General features: G+C 35.1%; 1 protein-coding gene across 3 annotated transcripts; it reads left to right on the top strand.

Annotated features, from left to right (window-relative positions):
* The first annotated feature begins 654 nt into the window (after positions 1-654).
* Positions 655-10,782, top strand: LOC141712641 (uncharacterized). 3 transcript variants are annotated; one of them, XM_074515654.1, is made up of 19 exons: positions 655-1,150; positions 1,476-1,542; positions 1,680-1,832; positions 2,690-2,949; positions 3,085-3,249; positions 3,372-3,400; positions 3,509-3,677; positions 3,772-3,839; positions 4,303-4,384; positions 4,815-5,018; positions 5,251-5,310; positions 5,635-5,714; positions 6,456-6,772; positions 6,854-6,945; positions 7,023-7,152; positions 7,282-8,606; positions 8,698-8,987; positions 9,726-9,890; positions 10,001-10,782. In XM_074515654.1, exons 1-19 carry the CDS (start codon positions 887-889, stop codon positions 10,122-10,124), a joined length of 4,044 nt encoding a protein of 1,347 aa, XP_074371755.1. In that variant the 5' UTR covers positions 655-886; the 3' UTR covers positions 10,125-10,782. The 3 variants fall into 3 exon arrangements, with proteins under 3 accessions (XP_074371755.1, XP_074371754.1, XP_074371753.1); XM_074515653.1 differs by having other exon boundaries at positions 1,680-1,796; positions 3,372-3,677; XM_074515652.1 differs by having other exon boundaries at positions 656-1,150; positions 3,372-3,677.
* Positions 10,783-11,213: the final 431 nt, after the last annotated feature.

Genomic DNA, 11,213 nt, shown 5'->3' with positions numbered 1-11,213 from the left:
TCTTTCCGCGGATTTTATAGCATATGAGAAGAGCTTTTTTTTAATCCTCACCTTTAAAAAGTTGATCCAATAGTTAAGAAATATATTATTGGATAAGAATCTCTTGACACTTTGGGACCAGGACCCTTATATAAATATTAAGTGTTAGTTTTTTTATTGAAAATAAAAATCTCACTAATTTTATTCGTTTGTTTTTCTATTATATATAGAAGATGTAGCTTAAAAATATTATATCTTTATATTTATTTTTAAAAAGTGTAACATATGGGTATCTTTGTTAATATACGGGGTCATATTTGTATTTACAAATTTGTCCTTAAAATATTACTCTATTCTTCTTAAAAATAAAAATCCCTTAAATTTTTTACGCGTATTTTAAGATATGTAAATATCATAAATCCACATTTTTTTCTTCTAATATTTTTTTTCTTGAGTTAAAATTTAATATCTATATTATTATTCAGAAAAAAAAATTAAAAAATATATTTTATAAAACTATATTTCTTATTTACCTTAAAATAGGCTTAAAAAGATGTATTTTGGATTAAATTATTGAATATCTTAACGTGAGTTAATTTGCCTCAGGATGCCCTCGGGCGTATTTCCAAAACCGCAAATTAATGATTTGGACGAGTTATTTATGAGTAAACGTAAAATCTTTCCCGTGGCGGGAAAAAATCTATGTTGTTTCCCTCCATTCTTTGTCTTTTTTTTTGAAACAATCTCCATTCTTTGTCTTGATACTCAAATACGCGTGTGTATTGTGTTTGTTTATATATTAGCTCAATTTTATATACACTATTTATATTTATCTATATATGCCCTAATCCCCAAATTAAATATTTAAAACCCTAATTCTCCTCCATTTCACAATTCGCCTAATTCAATGGACAATCCAGCTGACGTCATCGTCGGAATCACGGATCTCCGAACGCCGCCTCCTACGACTCGAGTTCGCCGGCGATTAGTTCAGTCAACATTGTTCCCACACACGAATCCCGATAACACAACCGCCGGCGATGATTGTGACGGGGACGATGATCGCGAAGGTGATGATGAGGAGTATTGTGGTAGTAGTCAGAGGAAGAACACGAAGAAGAAGTCGAGAAAGGCGAAAACGATTACGCCTAAATCACGCGGTTCGAAGAAGGTGAGGGTATGATTTGGTGCTTAATTGGGGTAATTGAGCTGTAATGTTTTGAAATTTTGTCAATTTTGTGTTTATAATGTGTTGTAGTAACAAGTAGTCTCGTTAAATTAATATTTTATCTAGAGTCGTTACATAATAGATATAATGCATCTTTTAACCTCGATGAATGAATAACATTTTGCTGTCGGGACAGTGTTCCTTTTTACGGTTTAACTGTGTTACTATTGCATTGCTGCTGCAAGTTGGAATTTATATTTTGTTATTTCTTTTTATTGGTGATTTGTTAATATATATTTGGACTTGAAATGGTTTATATGTATATCAGGTTATTGTAACTAATAAGGAGGTTCCGAGCAAGGGAATAGATGAGGATGAATCTCCAATAACTAACAGTAAGTGAATTTGTGTTTGGTACCTGTTATGTGTTGCCTGGACATATCATATATTGGAGGGTTGTGATATGATACGGATATATGCTTGAGACTTGAGAGAACATTAAAGATTTCTCGTTTTGTTCTTTTTGCTGCAGGGACTAATTTTTTTGTAAAAGTTTCTGAGAAACGGCAACAGAAAAGACAGCAAAAAGTGCAGACTTGTGTTGATTCTCCGGAGAATGATGATAAAACTGGTTCGCCCGAGGACGAGGGTAAATGCAGTTCGCCTCCTCCAGACTCTGAAGCCAGTATGTTCATATTGCATTTGTCAAAAAAGTAATATAATTGCCTTATGTTCTTCAAGATAGGATAAAAAGCAATGAGCTTTAGCGGAAAATGATATTCTATGTTAGATAGTCTTGTGTTGGTAGTTTAGTCCTAAGTCTCTGTAATGCATAATCAATATATACATACGGTTCCACTTAAGAGGAACGATGCAAATGGCTTAGTCCTGATTCAAGATTTTTTGATAGAGGTCTACAAGGCTTAGCCAAGCGGATACCCCTCTTCTCTTCTTAATAAGAGGTTTACGGTTCGAACCTCAGTGGGGGTCAAGGTTTGTGTAGATTAGGCAATGTTTAATTTTCAGCTAGAGATAGATTTTGTTTCTAATACTCGAACTTTTAATACATGAATTTCATAAACCATCCTTACTAGGATATGATAGATCTTGTTTAAGTTAATCTTGATTATATTTATTGTTGAAGCAAGGTAGTGTTAGAGTTATCGAAATTTGTTTGTCTCTCCTAAGCCATTCAACTGTTTCTATTGATTCACATCCTAGACACTGGAATCCTGGGCCCCAGACTCTGCTATACGAGATGGGTGTGTTTGGTTTGGTTTACAGTACAATCTGTGCAAGCATAAATGAGATACAGAAGATCAGATCATAGTGACTGCATTTATTTTTTGTTACTAAAATTGTCATTCCTTCCAGCTGTCAGCTTATGTGCATTTATAACTTATCTTTGTGGTTATATTAACATAATTTTCTTGCCAAGATTGGTCGTTATGTAGAATTTAAATATATTTGTAGATGTATCATTCATCTAGTTATCATTGAATGTTAAATAATAATAATTGTCAAACTAATTATATTATGCAGATGATAAAAATAGTCCTCCAAGACGGAAGCGCTGTTGTATTGCTACACCAGAGAAGCGCACTACTAGTGCTACACCTAAGAAGCGCCTTGCTAATGCTACTACACCTGAAAGGCATGGGAAAAATACGACACCAAAGAAAAAAAAGATAGTTAGTGGCTCAAATGACGGATTCTCCGGTCAGATGAAGAATTCCACACAGGGTGAATATACATCACAATTAGTTCCGAATCTGCGTTTAGAGGCAAAACTGAAAGCTGAGGTTTGTCAACTAGTTTCAGTTTTTCCCTTTTCATATTGTAGCTATAACTGTAGTGAGATTAGACCTACAGTGGTGTGTGTTACACCTAAAATTCGTGTTAAATTCTTTATTCAACTTTGGTTCTCAATTTACCAGGAAAATTTACGTATATATGGAGGAAAACAAATACATCCATTTTTCTCGTCCAGAAAAATGGTCAAGAGAAACCACGAGGAAGCTGATGAAAACAATTTGTCTTCGCTTGGCAAAAAGGATAAAAACATCACTCTCGGGCCTATTCACGTTTTTGAACAAGTCAAGGTATGTTAAGTCGAATTTCGGATTCATGAAATGGCACCATATAGTCCTATTACGCATTTCGTATATATTAAGATGTATGCCCAATTTCCACATATGATTAATTAGAAATTTTGCCTTCTCAGGACGATGATTTTTTCCCAGACTGGGGAAGGTGGGGTTTTCTTCAAAGAACTAACAGCTTCAATTATGATTTTAAAAATGGACTGTCAACAGTTTATGAAAGACCGGTGAAGTCCTTACATTTTAACAACTTTCTCAGCATCTCTGTATGGCAGAGCAATGGTTCTTCAGATCATTGTCCTATTCAAGTTGATGGGGAACTTTTGCATCATTCTCCTAGTAAACAAGATTGTTTCCCAAATGCGCCATACACAGTATTGACTGATGCGCAAGTGTCCCAATGTGAAACATTAGTGGAGAGAGAAGTAGTATGTGGTTGATTAATTAAACTCGTTGTACTCTGATGTTTTGTTTTCCCAAATATTTACTTCAATGTGGCTGATGATACTTCTGAATTGGCAGAATCATAACATGAGCAAAGCTGATTCCTGTGGAGTGGATGCTGTTTGTGGACAAAACTCAACTTTCAAGTACGTTAATATATTCTTTGGTAAAATGAGCACATTTACATGTCTTTTTTTGGGAAGTGTATGTTTTTTTAACATACTTCTGCATTTTCTTCATTCCAAGCTCCCTTGGTGGCTGTAACTGTTTCCCGTTTATCTTAATCGCTTTGTTTGTATCTTCAATCTTTGAAGTTACTTCTTTCTCTACAGCACGGAAAAAATATTCCCTTGTCAACTTCAAAAAATAAGATCATAAAACAGCAGTTTTATATTCTCTCTGAAGTAGTTTTAATGTTTTGTTTTCCACCTGAGTAAAACTTAATAATTCCTGTAAATTTTCGATATTATTCGAGAGAATGTAAGGCAGATATAGATGTGTTTATAACAATACTTGCCTAAAGACTAAAGGAACACATGGTGCAAGATAAAATCATTCATGATTATCTCTAATTTATGATTTTCTTTTTATCTGCTGCGGTGTAAACAGGATGATCGATGGTCATGATTGTCTCGATCAGCCTGAAAACAGCTTATGGACAAATAAGTACCAGCCTAAATTAGCGAATGAGGTATAGTACTTCATTTTTTGTACAGTGGCTACTTATTAATAAGTCCTTTTTAAAAATTACTTGACCACTCCTTATTTTGTTGCAGAAGAGAGGAATTAAATTTTCCTTGAGTTTTTATTATTAATTTCTTTGTACAGGGATATAAGCAAGATAACTTGGATTTTTTTTCACGGGAAACTTAGTTGAAATCTGCAAGAACAATTTATGCACTTTTCCAAGTTTATTTTTAGGATATCTATAGTTTATTTTGTGTGTATCTTTCTATTTAATAGATTATTGGTAATTTAGAATGTTGAGGTTTTAATAACTGGATAGCTGAAATATATATGTTCTGTGCTTAAACTATGCACATCATTTAAAACTGCATTGTCTTTGTTCTCTTTCCTTGTGTTTAGTGTTATACAATCTTTTCTAATAGTGTTGTCTCCAGATATGCGGTAATGGTGAATGTGTACATTTTTTGAACGACTGGTTACGCCTTTGGCATGAAAAAGGTTCTGGAACCAGCAAACCTATTGGTAATATATACAGGGCACAAGACGCTGACTACTCGTATACAAGCGAATCTGATTTTGAGGATATAGAGGAAGATAATCGTTTGAAGAATGTTCTCCTAATTACTGGACCAGTCGGGGTATGTAGCGATTAACTTTGCTATATCTTGTGCTTGTGTTGGTGCTTTCTTGGTCCTACTTTACCATGTGATTTCTCTGCTATCTTCTGTTTGTCATTAGTCGTCGTGAAATATAAAAATTATACTTGTTCCTTATTTTATTTTAAACAAGATATAATAAAGTGTCCTTCCACTTCTTAAGTTCTCCATATTTGTGCTAGTATTTAAATAAATTTGCCCTCTTAAATTGCAGAGCGGTAAGTCTGCAGCCATCTATGCATGTGCAAAGGAACAAGGATTTCAAGTTATTGAGGTAAGATGTAACAAAAGATAGTTTGATAATACAATTTTTTCCTGATAGACAAACCTGGATCTCTCTGTCTTGTCTGATTCACAAATTATACTATGTAGTCATGTAGTTAACCTACCATTATGGTAAACAATAATTATTTTGTGGCTAAACAACTTGTTCATCCATTCTGGTGGAAGGATAAAGTACGATATAGGTTCCATACATCTTAAGATTTATATTGTTTTATTTTTTTTTCTTGCTTCAAAATTATCCAGATTTTCACCTTTCAGAAGTTTATGACTGAAAGTTGGATTAGGGCTGAAGATCTATTCTGTACTCTTCTAGGTCAATGCTTCAGACTGGCGAAATGGAGCTCTGGTAAAGCAAAGATTTGGGGAGGCTGTAGAATCACATTGGCTTCAATGGTTTGTTAACTTAATTATTATTTACTGCATCTACATACTACTTACTAAATTCCGATGATGCATATTAAATGATCCAACCAATTTACACCTTGGAAACAACTGCTTGTTTTAAATTACCGTAGACTTGTTATGTGATATGCATTGCATAGTGAATTTTTATGTATCTATAGGTTTAAAGGCGAAAATTCCTCGGAATTAGTTTAGGACAATCTCTGCTTTTTGGTCTGATTTATTTCCCTAATGTTATAATTTGTGGGTAAGAGATATTTTCTTTTCAATATTATGTTGCAATTTAGTTGAGTATTTTTATTCTTGTGAGGCTATTGTATATGTTACCACATCATTTTGACAATATTAAGTCGAGGGGATGAGGGGAGCAAGACCTCTGTCTTCTTTAAAATACTATGTTATTATAACTGATCATTTACTCTAGTTTCTTTAGTAATTTCGTTATTCGTTATTTCTTTAGTAATATGTGTGTGTGTATCCCTTGACTACATTTATGTGCATTATGTTCATTCTTGACATTGTGTGACACTGGGTCAATGTTAGGGTTATCCTTGTCATATATCAATCTGTAAAGCTGTTATAGAATTGTGATATTGGCTGCTAATATATCTGACCTCTGTGATATCAGATAAATTAAGGTATTTTGGCAGCTGTATACAAGTATACAACTATGCATCCCAGTTCTCTTCATTTACTGTTCATCTGTTTTACTAAACTTATTATGTCTTCCAGTTCTGCAGAAAATCCAGAACGATCAGATATAAAGCATTTCTTCAAATCCTCCAGCGATGCTACAGCAGACCAAGGAACCAGCAATGACGTAATTGAACTTATTCCTTTGTCTGACGATGAAATTTCTGGGAATACAAAGATGACACCTACGAAATCAGTTTCTAAGAAAAGCAAAACTGTCAGCGAACAAAGTGGTAATAAAACATTGATTCTCTTCGAGGATGTGGATACTGATCTCTGTGAAGATCGTGGTTTCATTAGTACAATACAACAGCTTGCAGAAACAGCAAAGCGTCCTATGATATTGACTAGCAATAGTAAGATTTTTATTAATTAAAGTACTTGTACCCTTCACCAAATTTATAATCCTACTTTACCATATTTATTTATCACTTTAGGCAACGAGCCGGTGCTTCCAAACAATTTGGACAGACTAGAGTTGTGTTTTAGTAAACCGTCACCGAAGGAGCTTTTCTGCCTTGTTTCCATGGTATGAGATCTAATTTATGCTCATTCTTCCTCCAGTAGATCCATGTTCTAATATATCTTTATGTAATATTTTTGTAGGTCTGCTCTGCAGAAAAAGTAACTATTCCACCTTGCATGGTAAAGCGGTTTATTGAGTTTTGTCAAGGAGATATCCGTAAAACCATTTTGCATCTCCAATTCTGGTGTCAGGGCCAAAGTTACATAAGAGGTCAGTCACAGCAACTCATGTAGCCCTTAGCTAGCTATTTATGCAATGGTATATTGCTAAAGAAAACAGTTATTCTAATATAGTATCAATATGCTAATAGGCTATTTACATGGTCTTTTAATTGTTCAGATAGAAAATTATTTGACAAATATGGTCTGATGGTTTTTGATCCGGATGCTGGGCACAATATATTACCAAAGATGATCTCTAGTTCTTTCGCTTCTCAACTCTCTGAGATTGTGAATAAGGAGATCACCAAGTCGCTACTAGAGGTGGAAGAAGCCTCTCGCCTGAATGTAATAGATGATGAACTGAATTACGATTTGGGGAGGCTTAAATTTCAACGAAATAGTATTGATGCCAGGAAGGAGGCAATGTTAAGCTGGCAGTGCTCTGATCAGGATGGCAATGACTTGCCATCTCAGCTTGGCACTGCTTGTGATTTTTCTGATGCTTCAGATTCCCCTGTTGCATTTGGTCGGCGAAGTGTATGGAGAAGAACTGTTACAGTATTGTCTTCTGAATCTGGAGAGGAATGTTCGAGTGACGGTTTTCCAGTTGCTCCTGGCAAATTGCCGGGGGAAGACAATAGTGGAGCACACCTTGAAGTAATTAGCAAGTCTCAATCTCATTGCTTTGCACCCGAAATGCCCTTCAACCCATTGGCTGAGCAGCTACTTCATTCTGATGGCGAGAAGATTGAGGATAGTTGTTATCCCTGCGCAATTACAGAAGATTTCGGCCTATTAAATGGTACATGCAGATCTATTGATGTCTCCTGTGTTCCAGAGTCAACGTGTGTTGCTGAGAGTCAGATATTTTCTGATGCAGTGTCTGGGGGGAATGTTGATAATGCGACAGAAGCTGCTTCTGTAAGAAATGATCATCCGCTCAATTGTATTAACTTAAATATATCTCCATCTGGATTGCATGAAATTCCAGTTTTGATGGCAAATGACTATGATGCAATCGTAGATTCAGTTATACAGGTAGATGAGATGGCAGATTTTCACATCAATGATGCAGACATTGCTTCCACCAAATCTGATTTTCCCAGTAATGCTATTGACTTGAATGTATCTCTACCTGGATTGCATGAAATTCCAGTTCTGCTGAAAAATAATTGTGATTCAATAGCAGAGTCAGTTCGAGAAGAAGTAGCAGATTCCCATATTGAATGTGTTCAGGCTGTTCCAAGAGAATATCAAGGGATGGATGAGTGCAGTCGAATGAATTTCAATATTAGATCCAAGTACAAGAATCAAAGTTCCTTGTTGGCCTCTGATACAGTACAAGAGACGTGGAGGAAACTTCGTAACTGTCAAATGGATCTAAAACAATATGCCACCCTCGAACACAAAGATGCTTCCAAATTCCTCAAACTTGCACATGGGATGAGCAATTTAATGTCAGAAGCCGACGTGTTACTTTGTGGCTGTCAACTACTAACTTGCGTGAGTGTTTCCGTCACTGGGGTTAGATGTTGATCTTGTGTATCTCCGAATTTATGTATCTGCTGTCCTTAATAATTTGTAATATTTTCAGGATTATTTAGAACCTTCAATGTTTCCATGCGAGACATCACATTCTCTTAGCTGGTATGATGACCAATTGAAGATGGCATCAACAATTTCAGAGCATGGGATGTGCTTGTATGCTAAAAATCTTGATGCAGCAAGTACAAACATGGTTTCTGCTGGCAGAGTGGATTTGGCGTGGGAGATGCTGGCATCCTCAACCTATACAATGGCATTAGGGAAATTAGTTAGCCAGGATATGAAAAAAATTCAGAATTTAGAAGTGGGCCTATCAAAGAATGGTAATTTGTCGCAAAGGTACGCAACTATACTCAAAATCATGTCATTGCACAAATATGAAGCACTAGCTAGAAGCCTAGAACACCTTACATTGATTAGTGGATAATCTCTGCATTATGCATCACTATGATAATTAATAACTTGAAATTGTTAGGCTCATTACCTAAGTAATTAGTTCTTTGACATTAGGAAATGTAGAAATTTGCGAAATTCTATTTTTACTAGAGTAAATACACAGAGACTAGATTTCACGCGAGGAGAAATGTACATTTCCACTTGTAGAAAGTGTAGCGCTATCTAATCAAACTATACTGCCGCACAAGTATAAATTAAATCCACCGATATCTGTTACTTGAAAAAATAAAAGGATGTATAGCATTGTATATATTGTTACTTGTTTTTTTTCATTCTCTTCTAGAAAAGTCATCCGGAGAGTAGGACACTGAAGCATAAAAGCCCATGCATATTTTTCCTATGCTATGTTTTAGAAAGAGAACTCATTTGTTAAAAAGAAAAATTAAGAAGTACCTAATAAATTAGTACAACCTGCCAAATGCTAATACTTCTTTTAAAATTTTATTCGTTTTCATCTTAGGTTCTAACAATTCATGTGTTATTATTGGCAAAATAAATTATATCAGTCGCAAGTAAATGGGTACAGTAACTGTGTAGCACATTCGTACCTTTTGCTAGCTTAATTTATGATACCATGTCACATGCTTACTAAAGCTAAATGTTTGTTCACCTATTGTGCAGGGAATCAGCGTCTCTTTGCAGCTTAGTGCAGTCCATAGTTCCTACAAGATCGCATTTATCGGTAAAAGGCGATGCACTTCACGAGTACCTCTCATCATTGAGCCATATCTCAAGATCAGAAGCAAATCGTTTATCCGAAAACCTTCATAAGTCGCGAAGACGACGGTTTGTTAAATCATCATAATATCATTATGCTAGGCCCAAGTCTACATTTTTATTAGCACCCAAAATTGTGAGGTTCTAAATTATTTGGTTCTTTCGTGGTATATTTGCAGAGTGCGCATTGTTAAAAACTACTTGACAACGGCTGAACCATCTTTAAATGCGGAAGATTTGTCATTGCTGAATCAATACAATTGTTTTCAGAAGGTATCACCCCAAACCATGGAAGAGCTTTGAGGGAGAAATTTCTGCCAGTGGAAGTAAACATTGTCAATAAATTATGTCTTTTGTATTACCAAGATGCACTACATCCTACATGGCTTGAGACAACATCCGTTCAGAATCTACAATGAGAACCAGTTGCAGATCATTTTTCTTGCTATTAACTGATATAGTCAGTGGTGTCATTTCCTTCTATCGTGTCTAATGCCAGGCCCGGCATGAAATAAGTGGCATGCTCAGATTAACGGGAGCGAGCTATAGGTTGATTATTTCTTACAAATAGCCTAAACTTAGGCCATCCTACACTGTAAATCTTGTAGAGTTGTGTTATTGTAAATGGACAGTGGTCAAGCTTAATCGTAGCTTAATATATCTGCTCAGGGTCATAACCCAAAATCAGCTGCACAAACTAGTGTGCGAAACACACGCACGCACTCATGAGTCTTGACTCACACTCACCCTCGCCCTCACTCTCCTGGCAATGATGTGCTGAAACCTGAAATTGGCAATTACAAGTTTAGCTTTTAAGATTCATAAATTGTTGACCAACTACCCTAGTCCCCTGTGCTTCGATATTTATTCTTCAGGAGTTGTAAATTTTTAATGTTTTTACATTGCTTCGCTGTATGTTATAATTGATGAATATAAACAATCTCTACAGTTGTTATTTAAACGAGTCCAACACTAACATATATTTTGCACTCTTAGGCTATGTTTGAGATTATTGTTAAAAATTGTTGTGCTATTAGAAAATGCTGTTGTAAAAATTAGATGACTGTTTGGTAATTTTTTTTATATGTATATATTTGATGCAAAAAATTAAAAATAATAATATTTTTGGTAAGGTTTGATGCTGAAATCAGTATTTGTTTCTCGCAAAAGTCGAAGAGCAGTTTTTTTTTTAAAGTATGGGGGGACTTGCTTTCTCTAGCAGTAGCTTTTCGACAAAAATATTTTTTCGAAAAATTGTTTTTGTCGAAAAGCAGCTTTTGAATTTTACCAAACAATTTTTTAACTGCTTTTCAGCGAAAAATAGCAATAGCAATAGGTCACAAATGTATGTTCAAGATGTAAATCTATTATATATATAATAAGTAATAAGAG

The sequence above is a fragment of the Apium graveolens genome, chromosome 3 (genome assembly GCF_009905375.1).
Source record: "Apium graveolens cultivar Ventura chromosome 3, ASM990537v1, whole genome shotgun sequence".
Lineage (NCBI taxonomy): Eukaryota > Viridiplantae > Streptophyta > Magnoliopsida > Apiales > Apiaceae > Apium > Apium graveolens.
Note: the sequence above shows the minus strand (reverse complement) of the source record. Positions and strands in the feature narration are given on the sequence as shown.

Coding starts and splice junctions, on each gene's coding strand:
- LOC141712641 (XM_074515652.1), top strand. CDS start 887: ATGGACAATCCAGCTGACGTCATCGTCGGAATCACGGATCTCCGAACG. Junction 2,950..3,084: donor AGGCAAAACTGAAAGCTGAG/GTTTGTCAACTA, acceptor TCAATTTACCAG/GAAAATTTACGTATATATGG. Junction 7,153..7,281: donor GGGCCAAAGTTACATAAGAG/GTCAGTCACAGC, acceptor TTAATTGTTCAG/ATAGAAAATTATTTGACAAA.